Consider the following 21439-nt stretch of genomic DNA (forward strand, 5'->3'; position numbering starts at 1 on the left):
GTAACAGGTGGTAAGGACAACAGATGACAAATACAGGATAGGCTAACCCAGTGCAAGGATAGATGGTAGTAGACTCAAGAGCTAGCAATCTATGTAACAGTGCAGATGATAGAATTAGTATGCATAGATAGTAACAGTCCTTAATGTGCAGAGGTAGGTAGTGTAAGTTAGGTTATGGAGGATTCCCCTGTGGGGTACTTATCACTAGTAAGGTTAGTAGTAGAGGGGTCCAGTAGTGAGGGAGTGATCCGGTAGCGAGATACAGGGATCAGTAGCGAGGTTCCGGTCTGTTCCAGGTAAAAGCAAATAGCTGGAGGTTCCAGCAGCAAGACAAGCTTGTAAGCATGTAGACACACAGGCACAGGGACGTTGAACGAACAACGTGAGAGAGAACGCCGGCGGTTGAAATAGCCGCTCAGAGCGGCGCTCGGCGATGACGTCATCCGTCTTAAAGGTGTATGCGTACCACCTAATTAGAAAGGTGGGACGCATATTGAAAGGAAATGGAAATTAAGGGTACCAGAGGTACCAGAATCTTACAATGCCATTCTTTCAGAGCCATGCGCCAGAGACATCACCGGCTGCAAAAGATACTGAATATCTTCCAAATGGTGAATGTTGAGGAGATATTTCTTGTACCTACAGGTAACGCTTTATTATAACCTTACCTGTAGGTGCAAATGTCGAATGGGAGTTTACTACCACTTTAAAGTACAACTTTTGGAAGATGAAAAAATCCACTCTTCCCCACACTGCAAGGGTTAAATGTTTGTTATGTCTAGGAGAGGAATGAAAGGGCCCTATAACTTTCCTTACACCTAGCTTCAGCACTCTCCTCCTATGCCTTAAGCTCTGGTCTGTGGAGTCTCGGCATCATCACACACAATACAGGAACATTACTCCTTTATGGTACGCTGAGGAGGCTGGAGTGTGACCTGCGATGGTCCAAGCTTACAGAGCAGACTGCAGGGGACCAGTCTCTTCTTAGAGGACCCTGCTGGACCTTGCTTGAGCTAGAAGTAATGTAAATATTAAGTCCTTAATACTCTGTTCCTTGACTAAACAAACATTTTACCCCTGCAAGGGATACTCTGCAAGAGCAAATATTTTAGGTTTCCTGGCATTGGGTTTTAAATAAAGGATTGGAAGAGATAGAATCTCTGTCAGGATTTCATTGCTTTCTGTGTTCACATTGTTAGGCTTTCAACTCCGCTTTTAGTGGATTTACAATTGGTTGGCTTCAATACCCTCTCAGTTATCCCAATAAGTCACACACTTACCTGTCCTACCTCCTTCGGGACTCCCTGTGCGGTCTGTGCAGTGCCACTCTGCCTCTTTACTATCAGCTTCTTCTGTACATGGGTACCACAATTTCCAGTCATTTCAATGGGGAGTTTATTTCTGTCTGTGATGATAATCAGGGAGGGCATTGTGTGAAGTTACAAGGATTGTAAAATAAAGCCACTTGTTTTAAAGGATAAGTTTAGCTTCGGGAATATGTTACATGTATTACCCATTTTTAGGGTGGAACTAGTAACCTGTTCCCGATCCTGCAGCTGCTCCCTGATCCCCTAACTCCCTGTGACAGTAGGTTGGGGATCTTCTCCCTGTACCTGCTGTCACTATTTGAAAAGAGCTTCGCCCGCACGGCCGTGTCATTGATTTACAGATTCCTGTGAATCAATGAACTACAGGTACCAACAGCCTTTGCGGCTGTCGGGTTGTAGTTCTCAGTGAACTACCAGGGCGCTGTTGAACCCTTGACTAGTTCATTGAGTCTTCCTGTCTTTCTGAAATTGCATGCCCATTTGATGTACAGGCAGACAGCCTACATTGTCAGTCTGTAGGAGAAATTATAGAAATGTTTTTAACTGCAAAAAAAATGTCCATTTATTTATTTATTTTAAATGTGAACTTATACTTGAAAATCAATTTACTGTTCTGTTTTTCCATATGCATTATTTTAGAGGCTCCTTGCTGTATTTTCATGCTTTAAAATTATGTTTTCAAACTTTGCTTGTAAGGCCATGTTAAAATGAAGTAGTAAATCCAGGTTTCTCTATTTCTACACAATAAAGAAAAATGATGGAGGGATTACCAAAGTCTGGTGCATGCTAAAAAAATGCAGCAATATCATAGTTGCCAACAGTCCCGATTTTCCCAGGACAGTTACGATATTCAGACCCATGTCCCAGTCCTTCCGTGTCCCCGGAAAAATCACAGGAAATTGGCTTTGTCCCGGTGTTCTGTGGGCAACCCGTCAGATCATCGGGATGGCCGAAGCTTCCGAAGCCCTCTGGCTAACAGGTGTCTTACCTGTGTACAGTGGAGAGGGGAGGGGCCTCTAACCCAAGCAGCTAATCTGCTTCTCTCTTCAGTGTACAAGCAAAGCAATTCACTTGTACACTGAAGCTGATTAGCTGCCAGGGTCGGAATTCCCCCTCCTCTCCACTGTACACAAGGAAGACACCTGCTAGCCAGAGGGAGATCCTGCGGGCACCACAGAGCTGCCGCCCCCCACCCTCTCAATTCTTAGTGAGCTGACAGCCAGAGGTGCAGGGGGAGATGCTGCAGGCACCACAGTTGCAGGTGAGTGATCATGGGGTGATCTGCTGGATGCTCTGTGTGTGGGGGGCTACAGAGCTGTGTTGGGATTGGAGGTGCACATCAAGTCCTGTACCATGTTTTCACCCTCTCTGAGCATCTCCTGTAGCATCTCCACACCCTCAATGACCGTCTTCTGTACCATATCCACACACTCTCTGACCATCTCCTGTACCATGTCCGCACACTCTCTGACCCTCTCCTGTGTCATGTCTGCACACTCTCTGACCGTCTTCTGTACCATGTCCCCAACCTCTCTGACCGTCTTCTGTACCATGTCCGCACACTCTCTGTCCATCTCCTGTATCATGTCCGCACACTCTCCGATCATCTCCTGTACCATGTTCGCACAATCTCTGACCATCTCCTGTATCATGTCCGCACGCATCTCTTACCGTCTTCTGTACCATGTCTGCACACTCTCTGACTGTCTTCTGTACCATGTCCGCACACTCTCTGACCATCTCCTGTATCATGTCCGCACACTCTCTGACCGTCTTCTGTACCACGTCTGCACACTCTCTGACCGTCTTCTGTACCATGTCCTCACATTCTCTGACCATCTCTTGTACCATGTCCACACCCTCTCTGACCGTCTCCTGTATAATGTCCGCACACTCTGTGACCATCTCCTGTATCATGTCCGCACACTCTGGTGTTTAAAGTATCTTTATATGCTGATTGTTAAACTTTATAGCATACACATATTGCTATTGGGATATTGGATCTGGACCTGCTGTCCCTCCATCCCTCTTTCTTTCCTGCCTTCTCTCTCCTTCCCTCCCTAGCACTTTTTTTTTCTTTCTCTCTCCCTCCATTCCTTTTTCTCTCTCTCTCTTATCTTTCTATCTCCCTTCTCCCTCCATCCTTCTTTCACCTCAGACTCGATTTACCCACTATTTAGCATAATGTAAACCACGCCCATTTTTCGCCACACTGCGCGCACTGCATCACTCCTCTCCATCTGGGCCACACCTACAAATTAATGCCCCGCCCCTATTTAAAATAAGACTCAGACAAAAAAGTGTCCCTATACATTTTTGGAGAATGTTGGCAACTGTGCAATATCTATATACCTGCTTAATTAGTGCTTCCTGTGACAAATTTATAACATCAGTTTGTTTGTCACATTGTGATAATAGTGTAAGGCCGCGTACACACGATCAGATAATTGGACGACTTATCATTCACATTTTGTTGCAAGATATTAATACCGAATTCAACAATGAGTACTAAATGTATGAATTTTTCCGTACACATCTTGAAAAGCTTCCTGTTTGCGTGGAGTCCCCTTCCAAAAAAAAAAAAAAAAAAAAAGGGAGTGGAATAGTTAGTGCCGGTTCACACTAGGCCGACCTGTGAGGCGACCTGGTCGCCTCACAGGTCGCCGCAGGTCGCCTCCCATAGGGAAGCTGTGGACCCATTCTAATAGGAGCGACACAAGTCGCTCCGACCTAGAAAAAGGGTCCGGAGCTTCTTTGGGGCGACCAGGAGGTGACCGCCATAGACTTCAATGTTATGAAGTCCGTGGCGGCCGCTCCGAGGTCGCGGCGCGCTGCTCGCACCGCGATCTCGGAGGTCGCCCCTGCAAGTAGCGTCGCGGTAATGTGAACCGGCGCTTACACTGCAATGTGTCAAAAATAGTGCAAATTAAAAACAATGGCAGCCAGGCTTTATCATGATTGCTGTATTTTAAAAGTCCCGACTGAACATTGAGAGGCATTGTGATAGCCTGCAAATGATTTGGCTGTATGTTTCGCCGTTCGAACATTGTTTATGTTCTCCCATCTCCTTCCAGGTTATTTTCATATTTCCGATCATGCGTGGTCTTTGTCTATCGATTTTTAGGGAACGCATACTGTACTGTTTTAATGATTGTTGTTCGCTAGGCTATCGTGCGAGAAAAGTTTTTGTGTTTGTCCCCTTGGATATTGTTGGATGAACTGTCCTGATCAGCTGTCGAAAGCTGTGTACTAACGATCAGAATATCGTGTGATCATTTCTAAACCCATTTTTTCTTCTGATTATCTGATTGTGTGTATGAGGCATAAGGGGTTATGGTGTGCTTACTCTGGCATGCGCCAACATTTTGTCATAAAATTGAGAATCTTCTTCTGGGATCATCCTTAATTTTCTCCTCTTTCCTACATCACTGGTTGTCCATACACATTCCCCTATCCTTGCTGCAGTGCTCTTCACCCCTCCTCACTACAGTATTTTTGCCACTCTGGCAATTGTATATATTTTAGAAAATTGGCACAAGTGCTTCATTAATTTTCTGCATGAGACTGGACAATTATAGGAACTGTCAGATAGCATTTTACACGAGTTGGCATGTGCAAAACAACATAAAATTTGTCTCAAAACACAGTTAATTTGGTACACAAAAAAATGTGCCAATATTTACACCACAAAACTTACGGATTTCTCGTTGTAAATTCCCTTCAATGTCCCTGGAAATGATCTAATTAACACCAGATTTATGTATAGCAATTGTGAGGATGACCATTACTTTATTATACTATATTTAGGCTAAACCTGACCTATAACAATTTGTATGGTCTATTTATTTCTTGCAGCATGATTCAACTGTAGGTGCTCTGCAAACAGCTCTAAATGTCTTCAATGGAAAACTCCCTCCTTATGCCTCTTGTCATTTCTTTGAGATTTACCAGGTTGGCAATGAGTAAGTAGCTAAACAATTGATTATTGCAGGATTATTGTTTTCTCTTTTATGATCTCATTTAGTTTATATTTTTTTTACATAAAAACATTCAATAATGAAGAGGAGGTTTTCATATTACATGTATACTGTATAATAGTTCTTATATCACACAGATGCCCATGCCAGTACTCTTAAGCTGGCCATACACCAGTAGGATTTGTTTTATTTTAAATTTTAATTTTCAGAATGTTTGTTGATTTTCTTATAATTTATGATGATTTAGAAATTCAGTTAATTTCAAAATGGATTGTTAAAAGTTACCAAAATTTTAAAAGTAATGTAATTTGCCATGTTCTTGATGGCATTTTCACTGACAAGATTTTTCAAATGAACGCTTGTAGGAAAATCTACCAGTGTATGGTCAGCTTTCACTTCACTAGCTATTAGTGATAGCCTATGGGTCACCTTGATGTTGCAAAAATTATTGATTGGCTATTAAAAAAAAAAATTTGCAGTCTATGCATCAAAAGCTTATACAAGTTTCTTAGTTACTCCTGTTCAATATAAGGTAAGCCAGGAGACAATTTATTTCCTATCGTCTGTGATTTTCTTGTTCAAATCTTTTATTTAACATTTCTCAATGAACAAAACAATATATATATATATAATAGAGAAAAAGGTTAGCAATCAGGAACATTCGAATATCACAGCATCAATACATCATGACATTACTTTAGTCAAAGACCAGAATGGGGAAGCTAATTCCAAACAAGTAATGCTACGCTGTGTATCAGGTTAAGAGGGTAAACCCCTCATTGTTGGATTTGAGTGGATACTAGATTGTAAATTTAGTTTCAGGTAAAAAAAAAAAGGGGGGGGGTAGGAGGAGAAGTGGGATTGGAGACCGAAGGAATTAAGTAGGATGTGGAGGGGAAGGGGGTGGGAGTGAGGGGGAAGGGTTAAAAGTAATAGGGGTCCCTAGAGAGGTCCATAACATGTCGTCAGTACCTTGAGATTTCAGATGTTTAAGGTAGCATGAGTAAGCCATCAAAGTCGTAGGTGGAAACTTTGTCTAGGAAGACTGCCTCGATCTTGGCGTGGACCATTGCCTGAGTTATTCTGTGTTTCATTGCTAAGATACTTATAGTAGGTGATTTACAGGCCTTTGCAATGGTCTGTGTAGCCGCATTATTGATAATAAGAAGGAGTTTGAATTGGCGGTGGGTCACAGTCAAGGGTTTGTTATTCAGGAGAGCTATGGTAGGGTCAGGTGACAATGGCGTCTCGAATAGGATTGAGAGGATCTTGATGAGGACATCATCTGCGAATAAGCATAATTTATGCATAATTTACTAAAAACCTTGGATGCTGGTGGGTACCTCTCTAGGGAGGGGGGGAGAGGACAGGTTCAAGCGGGAGGAAGAAAGGGGAGTAGAGGGGGGAGTAGATGGAGAAGTTATAAGCACTACAGAGAGAAAGGAAGTGACAGAACTGGAGGTCCGAGGGTGTAGAATCTGTTCCTTTGCCACTGGACCTAAAAAAAAAAAAAAAGGGGGGGGGGGGAGTAGTCCAAGGAGCACCTGGTTATGAAAAAAAAATTTGGAAAACCTTCAAAAAGATTTGGAGGTGAGGCACTCGAGAACTAGGTGGGGGAGCAGTGAACTGTCTCCGGAACAACTGCAGCCTTAAAAAACAGACATTAATATGGTAACACAATACCGTAACATTGACAAAGTTCAACTGAACATGTATCATTGGGTTTCCAAATCGACAATCAGGGAGCCTTTGTGGACTACTCGATTGTCCTAGGAAGCAATGGAGCAGGTAACATTAGTAAACTAGAGTTTATAGTAACAAAATAAACCATTGAGCTTAGATCTACAATATGTCTCGATAAATAGAGGCATAAAAGTCCCTAAGTTGAGACTAAGTGAGATCAGAATTAGTGATGGACGAACATCGGACGGGGCGGTTCGCGAGGGCCATCCGCAAACTTTCTCAAACGTTCGCAAACCGCAAGTTTGCGGCGGACCCCCATTCACTTTAATGGCAGGCGAACATTAAAAACCTCCAGGTCATATTTGCAGCCACAACATATTTACTAGCTGTGCACACATAGTCCCACAACATGGACACTGACATACCAGAAGTATTGCTATTGGAAAAGTTGCCATAATTTTTTTTTTTTCGAAATCAGCCAGAACTGACAGCAGCCGGTAAATACATGTCAAATACATATAGGGTCCATTCACACGTCTGAATAATGGGTCCGCACCTGTTCCACAATTTAGCGGAACGTTTACAGACCCATTGCTTTTCAATTCCAGTCTGAAAAATTAGGCATTCACAGGATAAAGAAGTAAGTGTCAGGCAGTACAGGCACCAAAAATTAGCAAACAGGCATTCACCTAACAGCAAAAAACTTTGTATTCTGTGGCTGGAGGTACATTAGGGATTTACAGGATACAGAAGTAAGTGTCGGCCAGTACAGGCCCCAAAAATTAGCCAACAGGCGTTCACCTGACAGCAAAGAACTTGGTATTCTGTGGCTGGAGGTACATTAGGCATTTACAGGATATAGAAGTAAGTGTCGGCCAGTACAGGCCGCAAAAATTAGCCAACAGGCGTTCACCTCACAGTAAAGAACTTGGTATTCTGTGGCTGGGGGTACATTAGGCATTCACAGGATAAATAAGTGTCGGTCATTACAGGCCCCAAAAATTAGGTTTCAAACGGACATAAAAGGCCTTTTATGCCGCTGTATTTACCTAAAACTGGGACCATGAATTGTTATGGGTGGTGGCAGATATTTTTGGGCTGTCATTAGGAATTTGAATGAAACATTGTCTACTGGTCAGTGGTCACATGTGCTGAATTCCTCTGAGATCCATGCCTAATTCATTTTTATAAATGTTAGGTAGTCAACACTGTCGTGAGCTAGGCGAGTGCGCTTATCGGTCACGATCCCCCCTGCTGCGCTGAACGTCCTTTCGGACTGGACACTGGATGAGGGGCAAGCCAACAGTTCCATTGGAAATTATGCAAGCTCTGGCCAGAGGTCAAGCCTGCCCACCCAGTAGTCCAGGTGTTCATCACTTCTCAGAGCGTCCACATCGGCCGTTAACCCGACGTAGTCGGACACCTGTTGGTCTAGGCGTTCCCTGATGCTGGATCCGGAGGACAGCTGTTGATGGGTCGGCTGAAAAAATGATCTCATATCAGAAGTGACCAACACATCTTCAAACTGCCCTCTTCTTGCAGGTGCTGTTGAATTGCTACCCGCAACTGTTTCTCTGTGAGTGCAAATTCCTTTGACAGCGCACGCATAAGCAGAATGCAGCATTTCCTAAAGCAAGGCCTGGAAGTGCTGCATTCTGACAGCCCTCTGTGATGGTGGTAACATTTCCGCCATTTTTTGTTTGTACCGGGGGTCTAAGTACGTTGCTACCCAGTACAGGTCCTTGCCCTTTATGCTTTTTATACGGGGGTCCCTCTTCAAACACTGGAGCATAAAGGCCCCCATTTACACTAAACTGGAAGCGGCGACGGACAGCACCAGGGATCCCAGAAAGGTTTAAAGCATGCTCTTCTTGCTCCTCCTCATCCACCCTGGCACCCTCCTCCTCTGACTCCTCTTCAGACTCCTGTTGTTTCCTTGTCTCATATGGAGTAGCCCCCCTTGGGAATTCATCCAGCATTGCGACTTCCTCATCTTCCTGCTCCTGCTCTTCGATGGCTTGATCAATGACACGACGCAATGCACGCTCCAGAAAGAAGGCATAAGGTACGATGTCACTGATGGTGCCCTGGCTGCTACTGACCAGTTTGGTGATCTCATCAAATGGCCATAGAAGTCTGCATGCGTCACACATGAGCAGCCACTGGCGCGGTGAAAAAAACCCAAGCTCCCCAGAACCAGTCCTGCCGCAGAGTGCATACAGGTAGTCGTTAACTGCACGTTTCCATTGTGTCGGGCAGTCACAAATAAGACGTCTGATGGGCAGGTTGTGTCGCCGCTGAATGTCAGCAAGGTGAGCCATGGCTGTGTAAGATCTTCTGAAATGGCCCGAGATTTTCCTGGGCTGCCGCAAGACATCCTGGACCCCAGGGTATTTGACAACGAATCGCTGCACGACCAAGTTCAGGACGTGTGCCATGCATGGCACATGTGTAATTTTGCCCTGTTTCAGTGCGCTCAGCAGATTGGCACCGTTGTTGCGCACCACTTTACCAACTGTCAAATTCAGCGGTGTTACAGATGCAGCACAGCATGGCAACGTCTCACCTGGCATGCCGAAAAGGTTCTGGGGATCTTGGGCGGCGCAGCGGAAGAGACGGTTGCAGCGGAAAAGGAAGAGTCAGCCGAGGAGGAGAGGGAGGATGGAGGAGGAGGAGGAGAAGAAGAAGAGGCAGGCCTGCATGCAATCCGTAGCGGTAAAACCAAATCTACACGGGTGCCACGGGTTACATGCTTGACGGCCATCAGAAGGTTCACCCAGTGGGCAGTAAAAGTTATATACCTTCCCTGCCCCTGTTTGCTAGACCACATGTCTGTGGTCAGATGTGTCTTGGCACCGACACTGTGTGCCAGAGATACATTCACTTGCGGCTGAACTTTCCATATAGCTCTGGGATGTCCTTCTGCAAGAAATATTTCCTTCCTGGGACCTTCCATTGTGGTGTTCCAATGGCCCCAAATTTTCTAAAGGCCTCCGAGTCCACCAGTTTATATGGCAGTAGTTGGGGGGCTATCAGTTTCGACAAGCCAGCGGTCAACTGTTGGGCAAGAAGGTTATCCAGCGTCATCATTTTTTTATGCTCCAACATTTGGGCCATGGAAGCCTGCCTTTTTCCAGAAAAACTTGAGGACGGCACAATGGAAGGTGGAGTGGAGGACAATTGTGAGGAGAGAGGAGAAGGAGAAGAGGCTGGACGGTGAGAGCCTGGAGTGTGGCTTTGTGGGTTCTGACGGTGTTGCTCCCACTGGGCCCAGTGATGGGAGTCCAGGTGCCTTCTTAAGGCGGTCGTCCCTAGGTGAGTGTTGGGCTTACCGCGACTTATGCGTTGACTGCAAAGGCTGCAGATGGCAACACTATTGTGAGCAGCAGACAGGTTAAAAAAAGCCCACACTACGGAGCCATGTGCCAGCGTCCTGGGAGCGCCAGATGTGACCGTACATGGTTGATGGCTCACTCCTTAAACATTAACAGTCTGGTTTGTCCCTCCTGTGCAATGTAATTTCGGCCTGCTTCTCCTCCCTATCTGCTGGTCCATCTCTCCCTCTGAACTCCCCTCCTCTTCCTCTTTTGTGGGCACCCACGTGACGTCCATAGACATGTTATCATTGACGTCACCTTCCCCACCACTAACATTTGAGATCTCGGAGTAGGCAGCAACAGCGGGGACCAACCTCCTTGGGCTGATCTGGGTACTGTCGTCAGACTGCTGAATGGGGGCTGTTGCTACCTCCTCTTCCTGATCCGATGCCAAGAATGGCTGCGCATCGTAAGTGTCTTGTGATGGATCGGAAAATAATTGCTGTGACTCAAGCGGAGGGTATATGGTGGTGGTAGTGGTGTTGGTGGTGGTGTCTTTGCGGGTGCACACAGCAGAGAGTGAATAGGGTGCAGATAGAGAGGATGAGGAGGGTGCAGAAGAGGAAGGCTGAGTGAGCCACTCAACCAAGTCTAGTGCGTCCTTTGACGTAATCAAACGCACCTTCTGCAACTTCCCACTTTCGCTCCGGCCTGGTGCCCCTGCCCTACCCCTACCACCCCTGCAGAAGGGCCTGCCTCTTCCTCTGCCTGTCATTTTTTAGATGACCCTGTGACAAAAGTCTCTAGAGAAGCGCAGTATCAGTGGTGGAGCCAGAGGGCTAGCTGGGGTGGCAATTGCCACCCCAGATGAAATCCTTGCCACCCCAGTTGCCACCCCGCTCACTAGTGGCGTCGGCAGGGGGGGTTTGGCCGGGAACTCGGGGCTACATATCAGCACTTTAGCATTAAAGACAGTGATAAGTGGGCGATTCGGCGGGGGCAGCTGCAAGGAGAGTGATTGCAGCTGTCAAATTTAGGCATTGATGTCGGGTGTGGGCGGGGCCGTATGCGGGGGCCGGGGCTCCGCCCCCTTGCTCCGTGGAGAAACAGAAGCTGGCTGGGAAGGAAGGTGGCAGGGGGCGGGACCAATTGTAGCTGCTGTATGGGCAGTGGCACACAGAGCTTCCCATCCTCCCCCAGCATTCAGAGCCAGGAGGATTTTCATTTCATCCTCCGCACCTGAAATTGGCTCCACCCACCCAGTTCTGGAGCCGGCTGAGAGTCTCCAATGAATGAACATTCTGAGTGCTTCTGCTGCTATTTGTTCCCTCCCCCTTGCCCAGCGCGCCTCTTTTGATTTCATCACAGCAGATGCTGGGAGGGGGAGGAGTGGAGCCTGCACTGGAGGTGGAGGATGAAGTTCAGCCTAGCAGAAGGTAAGCTGCCTCTGGGCTGAATGTAGTTGTGATGTCGGTGGCTTGTCTTAGTGGGCAGGAAGAGGAGGGGGAGGAGGGGGGCCTTTCTGTAGCAGACTCCACTGATGCTGTTAAGATCGTTTTTTTGTTTTGTGTGTCTGCTCTAATTCTGAAGAGAAGAGGTTTTCTAAGATCTCCCCAAATCTCTATTACACCTCCCTAGAGTCCCTACCCACTACCTGCTAACCAGTCCAGTACACAGGCACATTCTCCTCTCCTGTATGACCGCTTCATGTGTCTGGGGCACTACAAATCCAAGCATGCCAGGTGAGGGGAGGCAGCAGCAATATGACAGATCGGGCTGATTGTTAGATGAAAAGTGCTGGTGTATAGTATTTGTTAGTGATGGAGCGAAGGATAGAGGGATGGGGTGATGGAGACAGAATAATATACGGATGAAAGTAATGGAGAATAGAAAGGGTGGAGGGAAATGGGGCACAAGGATTATTGGATGGATGGTATGGTGGAGGGATGGAGTAAGAGCTAAAAGGATGTTGTGATGGAGTTATGGAGGGAGGGATAGAGTAACAGAGGGATGAGAGTGATGGAGGGTGAAGAGGTTGGAGGGACCTACAACAGAGGGATGGTAGGATGGACAATTGGATAGATTGATGGAGACAGGTGATGGGTGAAGGAGGTGATGGAGGGATGCAGACAGGAGGTGATGGAGACAGAAGATGCTGGAGACAGGAGGTGACGTAGGCATGCTAAGTTTGGAGCTCCTGATGTTAAGGGGGTACTCCTGATGTGAAGTAGGGTTGCTTCCTGATAAATTTATTTTAGTTTCCATGATATAAAATAATGGATGTGGGGGCCTTTTGGTGGGCTTGTTTTTTTTTTTTTTTGGGGGGGGGGGGGCAGCATCAAATTCTTGGACCCAGGTAGCATAATATCTTGGGCCAGCCCTGCACCCACCTCCCTGCAATCAGAGAGAGAAACTGACTGAAGCGGGATGGGGCAGGAAGGATTCAGCCGCAGGATGGATGGATGGTGTCAGCGCCGGTTCCTGGACTTGGTAAGTGTTACTGGCTCTTCCCCCCTCTCTCACTACTACCCCCCCCCACTACCACCCCCTCTCTCTCACTACTACCCCCCCCCCCCTCTCTCTCACTACCCCCCTCCTCTCACCACCAGGAATGCATACACATATGTATAAACTCACAGTCTATAGCATAATCTGCCCACATAAGTCTCTCATATGAACAAAGCTTGTCATTAAAATATCATAAAATGAATTATAAAATAAATAAAATCCACCAAAACAGCAGAATTTGCTTAAAAGTCCATAACTGCTAAAGAGTCCTGGGATGATGACTAAACGTGCAGATGTAGTACTGGATCACCAATGCATGCCACCACCATGCTCAGAGGGGGAGTAAAAGTGCAAACTCACCAACACTACTGGCTTAGCCACTCTCATGACCAAGCAAACGAGCCAAAAAAACAATCACATCCACCTGGACAGATCCTGGGTAGCCAAAATGATGGGTGATCTCACAGTGCTCCAAATCATGTGGAAGAAAAAAGAGCTCCACTAGTGTGATAACATCTAAACAACTTTATTCACATCCACATTTAATAATATTGCACTCACATCTTAGTAGCACATCCATCGCTCGTGTCATCCGTCCAGGTGGATGTGATTGTTTTTTGGCTCGTTTGCTTGGTCACGAGAGTGGTCTTTTTACCACCTAGCAACGCCCCTGCCGCTCACGCTCGCTTATGCTTATAACATTACATAGCATAGCTGAACGAGAGGGCCCCTGTGTAGCTAGTTCTCTGTGACTCTGACTGAGCGCGGTGAGCTGAGCAGGAGCGGCGCCGTGATTCGCTGCACAGCTAACCAATCACGCGTGCCTGCACACCTGATTGCTTCGCTGTGCCGTTACTCACGGTGAGTAGCGGCACAGCGAACCAATCAGGTGTGCAGGCACGCGTGATTGGTTAGCTGTGCAGCGAATCACGGCGCCGCTGCTGCTCACCGCGCTCAGTCACAGTCAGTCACAGAGAACTAGCTACACAGGGGCCCTCTCGTTGTCATGCTGGTCACTACATTGATAGGTTGGAAATCATGCTGGTCACTACATTGATAGGTTGGCAATCATGCTGGTCACTACATTGATGGGTTGGTACGCTGGTGGTCACTACATTGATGGGTTGGTACGCTGGTCACTACATTGATGGGTTGGTACGCTGGTCACTACATTGATGGGTTGGTACGCTGGTGGTCACTACATTGATGGGTTGGTACGCTGGTGGTCACTACATTGATGGTTGGTACGCTGGCGGTCACTACATTGATGGTTGGTACGCTGGCGGTCACTACATTGATGGGTTGGTACGCTGGTCACTACATTGATGGGTTGGTACGCTGGCGGTCACTACATTGATGGGTTGGTACGCTGGTCACTACATTGATGGGTCGGTACGCTGGTTACTACATTGTCAATTGATGGGGGGGCATGCTGGTCACTACATTGATGGGGGGGAAATATTGTGCAGCCCTACTCATAGGCATGCGCACGGGGTGTGCCTAGGCACACCCTAATCACCCCCATGCAGTGCTTCTGCGATGGCCGCCGCCGCTGTGTCTGCTGCTCTCTGCCCCTGGCTGCTCAGCTCCCGAACCCAATCCTGTCGGTGCGGAGACTGAGAGGGACTGTCTGGGGGAGGACCCTGGCCTGCTGTAAGAGGGCATCTATATAGGGGACCTCACCCTGGCCTGCTGTAAAGGAGGATCTATGGGGGACCTGCCCTAAAGGGGGATCTATGGGGATCCTGCTCTAAAGGGGATCTATGCCATAGATCCCCCTTTAGAGCAGGGTCCCCATAGATCCCCTTTAGAGCAGGGTCCCCATAGATCCCCTTTAGAGCAGAGCCATGTGATCGGTGTGTGGCCTTAAAAGAATAATGTTTACTTTGATAATTGTTTATTTAATTAAAAATGTTTTAATACCGCTTAGGATGTTTGTTTACATTTATTTATAAAAGTGTGTGTGTGTGTGTGTGTATGTGTATGTGTATATGTATATATATATATATATATATATATATATATATATATATATATATATACACACACACACACACGCATGTTTATTGACCCCCCAAAATAATACCTTGCCACCCCTTTGCCACCCCTGTTTTAAAAGTCTAGCTTCGCCACTGCGCAGTATATGTGGAAGAAGGTATATAACACCCGCTTCAATATGTCGTTTTGGGGGGCCACTGGTTTATCACACCAGTTATGAAAAATATTTTCTAGTAACTTTTGTCACTGTGTGTAGCAGAGTTAACGCAGCAAAAGAGGCAAAATGTCTGCAGTACCCAAAAACATTATTATGAAAGTATAACACCCCGCTTCAATCTGTCATTTGGGGGGGGGGCACTGGTCTATCACACCAGTTATGAAAAATATTTTCTAGTAACTTTTGTCACTGTGTGTAGCAAAGTTAACGCAGCGAAGGAGGCAACATTTCTGCAGTGCCCAAATACACTATAATACGCTTTCTATATTAGAAAGTATATTATAATTGTATTAAACCCCTATATACTGCACACCAGAGTTGTATAAAGTACTCGAAACCCATACTTGAGTAAAAGTACAAATGCTCGATCAAAAAGTGACTTGAGTAGAAGTGGAAGTGCTCGATCAAAAAGTGACTTGAGTAGAAGTACTAAAGAATTCAACATTTTTTGAACTTAAGTATTGCAAGTAGTTTTTTTAAAAAAATTTTGCTACTCAAGTACTGAAAGTAAAAGTACCAGTAGTTTTGAAAAAAAAATTGCTACTCAAGTACTGAAAGTAAAAGTACAAGTGCTGTGTTATGTAGTTATTAAAGAAAGAAGTCAAAAGTTTGAACATCATATTGTTTTTTTTCAAATGCAGCTTTTATTTATACATACAGTAGCATTTATTTTCGTATGCGCTGATAATACACATGTTTTGAGCTTCATGAAACCTGCCATCTACTGTTCTGGCAGTGGTAATTTTTATAATTGTAACAAGTAACTATGCAGCACAAAAAAAAGTATCGGAGTAGAAGTATTGAAATCATTGAAAAAATGTAGTGAAGTAAAAGTGGAAGTAGGAGAAAAAAATTCTACTCTAGGAAAGTACAGATACCACCTTTCGGTACTTAAGTACAGTAGTGAAGTAGTTCTACTTAGTTACTATACATCTCTGCTGCACACCAAATAATAGTACACCTATACCAAATACCAGTCCTTGAAAGGACTTTTGTGGACCTATAACAGAGCGATCTGTGTCACTGACAATCTGTCCCTGCTCCCCACAGCAAACCTCTCCCTACACTGACAAAAGAGAGAATATAGATAGTACACCTATACCAAATACCAGTCCTTAAAAGGACTTTTGTGGACCTATAACAGAGCGATCTGTGTCACTGACAATCTGTCCCTGCTCCCCACAGCAAACCTCTCCCTACACTGTCAAAAGAGAGAATATAGATAGTAAACCTATACCAAATACCAGTCCTTAAAAGGACTTTTGTGGACCTATAACAGAGCGATCTGTGTCACTGAAAATCTGTTCCTGCTGCACACAGCAAACCTCTCTCTACACTGACAAAAATCAGAATGTGAAATGGAAGCCAAGTCAGGTCTATTTATAAGGTAGGGGGTATGTCCATGTGCTGAAATGTCTCAATTGGCTGTCCTGTACCACCTGATGGATGACTCATGAGTCAAAGTTCTTCACAATGTAAAAGAATATGGCGACTGCGAACATCGCCATATGTTTGCATGATCGACGGACAGCGAACGAGCAAAGTTTGCCGCAAACTGACCGCCGGGCGAACCGCAAGGCCATCTCTAATCAAGATAACTTCACAAACTAATGATAAGATGAGAGATTAATATAAAACAATGTGGTAGGCTTTGAGCAGGACTTTTCAAGTAGTTGTTGTGACACGTGTGAGCCTGGATCTCTTCACCTAACATGGTCGGGGGGGGGGGGGGGGGAGTGCCAGGTTTCAGGGAGTCACCAAGAGGTATTTTGGGGGGACAAGGGCTACAATGCATTGGGAGTTAGAACGACCTTGGTTACTTAGGGCAGGCAGTACCGATTATTTTCTCTTTGGAAGGGGAAGTTGAAGCCAAAGCATACTGAGCCATTGAGACACCCAAGATACCAGACTACATTATTAGCAAATAAAACCAATACAAGTAAGGGGAAGGAGGTTTGAGGGGGTGGGGACGGTCGAGGGTAGGGGGTAGTGGGAATGGGGAGAGGGTAGGGGAGCTGTAGGCCTACACTTTACTTAGGTTAGCGTTAGCAATTGAATGTATTGGAGAATAGAGTTCAGACGTTTTTGAAAGAGAACATTGAATGGATACCGTTCTAAAGGTGTCACCTTCTGGTTTTGTCAGGTTGACATCTTGAAGAGGGAAGAGAGGTTGGCACGGGGGGAATACCCCTAGTTAACTAGTTAACAGTCCATGGCATCTTCTTCTGGAGCCGGACTCGGTGAAATGTAGTGTCCTCGTTTGTTGGCATTGGATGTGGTTTAAAGACATGAGGTGGTTGGTGTCTTCTTGGGAGAATTGAAGGCTGCTCTGCCCCAAGAGCCCTCAGCAACAGATTCGGCTGGCAGAAGGCGTAGTTCTTGGAGTATGGCCTCAAGGTCTTCTACAGAATTAGATTGGTAGGAGGTTCCTTTGTAGGAGAAACGAATGTGATGCAATGCTGTTAGGTAAGGCTTCATAGCTTTCTGTTTGGCAAGAGTTATCTGGGAGAGATCTTGGACCATCTCTTATTGATGACCTTGGAATACAAGTGAATCCCTATTGTGGAAAGCCACCATTAGTTGCTCCTTTGTACGAAAAAGGTGGGGTTTCACCACAATATCTCCTGTCATGGTCTCAGGGACCTGTGGATTATGTCCATTTCCAGTCTTTCTATGGGGATTGAGGGGGTCAGTTCCTGAAAGAGTGCGGTAATTGTGGATTGAAGATCTATTACTGACTCTGGAATACCGCGAATGCGGAGGTTTGACTGTCTGGCTCTATTCTCAAAGTCCTCTAGGCGCGCCTGTAATGTTAAGTTTTCCTCATGGATGATTTCTAGCTCTTCTGCATGGGTGCCTGTAAAAAGGACCTGTTCATCCATCTTTTGTTCTAACACAGAGGTGTGGTGGCCTACCTCACGTATCTCTTGTGTCAATTTGTCAGTGATGGCATCAGATGTTTTCTTTAGGGCTTTTGTGAGCATTTTCTCGAATTGTATTAGTATATTTGTATGTGGATTATCTGACTGAAAAGCCAGGGGAGTGTGGTCATATTCAGTATATGACTCATCATCATTACCTGTGTCTATATATGTAGCAGGGAACCGGGTTGGCTTTGGAGTGTGCAGCGAATACAGGGTTGATGGTCGGGAAGATAGAGGCGTGGCCATTTTAGGTGTAGTCCTGGCCAGGACATCCCGGATTGATCGTGGCTTATATTTGGGTTTTCCGCCATTGAAAACCATTGCGGGTGGCTGCAGAGGTTCCCAGCTATTTGTAGAGTTAGCGGAGGTAAGCGGGCAGCTTTTCAGTACGGCGCTTCATGGCTGTTTAGTCCCGGTAGATGCAGGGCCTCAAACAAGCATTACGTGCCTGGATGGCTTCGCGCATGCGCCCCCCTCTTCTGTGATTTTCACAAGCAATTGCAGACACTGAGATTGCTAAGAGTGCCTCCTTCAGTCCTTGGCCTACAACACTGGCCACACACATTAGTGAATAGTCAGACTAGCAGGCACAATCCAACTGTCTGGGAATGTCTTCTGGGCTATTTGTCCCCCTAAACAGGAGTGCCCTAGCATGAACAATTACGTTTAGGGCAAAGGAGTAGGCAGGATGACCTGGGTGCAGACAATGGCAGCACAAAAGAAAACAATAATCTGGCAGGGTTTTTTAACCTCCTGGATCACATTCATGATAAATGCCTATTTGGGCCTGCTTTAAGCTGCTTTGTAGATATTGGATCATCTCCTGATTCGAACCAAAATATGCCAGATCAGGGAGTATATGGGCTGAAAATTGTTTACCTTAAATGAAAGGATAGCCTGGGGTTAGGTTGTCAATGGTTCATAATAAACTTGTGCTAAGGCTATGGACATTTGGGTATTCACACATTCTTAGAAAAGAGTATATGAGTTTTAAAATAAGTCTCTCACTGACCTCTGTAACTACAGGCACTTTGGAACAAGTCATCCTCTAAGTTGATAGTAAAATCACTGAAGTTGTTTAGGTCATTGTCTAAGACAGTTCAACTTCCACTAAACTGTATTTCTAGTTCGAACTTGTATTTTTGGTTTTGGATCAAGCAGAGAATCATTAAAAGCCTTGTTTGCTGTCTGTTTCCTTTTTGAAATATTTCTCTTTAATTCCTGTTTTGGAGACAAAGCAGTTAGGAGGCTGAGTCCACCTTTGAAAATAGACTGAATTTTTATTTTGTAGGCTACGAGCAAAGTCAAGCAGCCTATAGATAATTTGATTTTCTTTCCTTCCACAATGGCTTGAATTTTATGACACACTTTTTACTATGCCCTGTGAGTAGGCACTGCTGTGTCACGCATTCCACAGAGCCTGCCTTCTGAATTACAGAGGTACCGAGAGGAGTTTCAGAAGGCGGAGTCAGTGCAGGAATTGCTGCTTACAGGAGGTGCTCTGGGATATGTAGTCTTTAGAAATTGAAAATAAGTAGCTGAGGAGAAGCTGCAAAGCATGCAGGGAACCCAGAAAGTTGTGGATAGAGATGGCCAGCAGACAGGCAGCACTCACAACGTGAAAGGAGATTTTTCAAGTAAGCTTGTCAATAATAAGTATCATTTGTATGGCTATTCCAATGCTGCTGTTATAAAATAAAAGTGTACATTGTGACTTTAGGTCTTTTTTAACACTAACATACACTACCTAAAACATTCTTTTAAGTAATAAATATTTACTGTTTATTGATCTACATGTCAAAACTTATACATGTAATTTTGCATAATGTGATAAAAAAATATTAACTATTATATATTCAAATAATAGGAGCTATATTGAGATGTACTATAGGAATGATTCTTCAGTTGAGCCGTACCCAATTGCTTTGCCAGAATGTTCCCAGTCTTGTAGTTTGAAGCGTTTTACTGACCTGACATCCTCAATCTTTGTGCAAGACTGGAGAAAAGAATGTGGATTTGAAGATGGGAAAAATCTCTCAGGTATGGTTACAGTTATATCTTTATATAACCAAGGTGTCAAATGTTATACTGAAAGGATTGAACCCTTTACTATACCATAAGACATTATGTTTTCCTTCACATTTTAAAATTTTCATGAAATAAACTTTTTTGGCAAACATATACTGTACATACTATGACCAACCTAAAGTAGAATTCCAGCCTAACACCAACTGGTCCTAAAAATGTCCCCTTCCTCCTCCTGCTACCTATACTGCCTATCACATGTAAAAAAAAAAAAAAAAAAGACACATATACTTGCCTATTTTTAGTCCTCTGCAGTCTGTTCATGTGATCCCCTGTGTCAGTGAGCGCCATCTGCAGGGGAGTGGAGGGTATGCTCAACAATGGCTGAGCATTCCAGGAGCCGTGCTGTTGCACATAGGTATGTCCCAGCCATTGTCAGTGCTCCATCCTCTCCCCTGCAGCTTCTGCTGGCTCACACAGGAAAGCCAAAGCTGTGGATTACGTGACCAGAATGCATTAAAAAAAATGTATACACATCTTTTTAACACAGGTCAGTCAGCATAGGTAGCAGGAGGTGGGAGGGAACATATTTAAGACTAGTTGCATTAGGCTGGAATTCTACTTTAATGTGGAACACTAGGCAAATAGTTAAATACACATTTCAAATCTAGGTATCCATAAGACACAAATTAATCATTAATATATACATTATTTTTTAAATGCTAGCAGCGTATGTACACAAATTTGACCTGGTATCAGCCTTTTACAGTCCTTGTACAGCATTGCTTGAGTGTGAATAGAAGAAGCAGCTCAAGAAGCTAATCAGCTCATGTGCTTACAAGAAGCATACTAATAGGAAGATAAAGCAGAGTTACAGAGAGACAAGCTCGTCACTGTGCTGCCTCTCTTTCCTTTGCCCAGTCACAGAGTGGAGGGTCCAGGACAACATAGGCTCAGAAGAAGTGGCTTGAATAATACTAGCCATCAGATTGAGGGCAATTTTTTTGTCTGAAGTTCTACTTTAAATACATATATGTTTTAGACCTGGGTCAAAACCAATGCGTTTTTTGGTAATTTTTGCAGAAACCCACTACAGTCCATTGAACATGGGACATGTTCACATCTGTGCTTTTTTCAGCCGCTGCGTTTTTGGAAAGGGTCATGGACTTTTTTAAGCACAAAATATTTATTTTTTGGTTAAATAGACTTCAATGGAGAAGCTGCACAAAAGCATGTAGTGCATTTTTGCCTTGATCTGCATTTTTTAATCTGCCCAACAACAAGCTGGGCAAAAAAAAAGAAAATGCATGCAAAACACAACGCTAAAATCATGTGTGCAAAAACGCACAGCAAAATGCGTTATAGAACGCACCAATCGCAAACTGCATAGATGTGAACCAAGCCTACCAAAGAAGTCATAGTTTTGTCATAATTTTGGCCAGCAGTTCTTGTGATATACAGA

The 21439-nt window shown here is 44.9% G+C and overlaps 1 protein-coding gene across 1 annotated transcript in view; it reads left to right on the plus strand.

Annotated features, from left to right (window-relative positions):
- The window catches only part of LOC309556068 (prostatic acid phosphatase-like), a 161244-nt gene that overhangs the window by 123487 nt on the left and 16318 nt on the right, over nucleotides 1-21439 (plus strand). Inside the window, exons 9-10 of the mRNA XM_082258380.1 lie at nucleotides 5184-5290; nucleotides 19820-19992. Of these exons, the coding sequence (XP_082114506.1) occupies nucleotides 5184-5290; nucleotides 19820-19992 (280 nt within the window). The remainder of the gene's footprint in view (nucleotides 1-5183; nucleotides 5291-19819; nucleotides 19993-21439) is intronic.

This window comes from Pelophylax lessonae (genome assembly GCF_965119305.1).
Source record: "Pelophylax lessonae genome assembly, chromosome: 5".
NCBI lineage: Eukaryota > Metazoa > Chordata > Amphibia > Anura > Ranidae > Pelophylax > Pelophylax lessonae.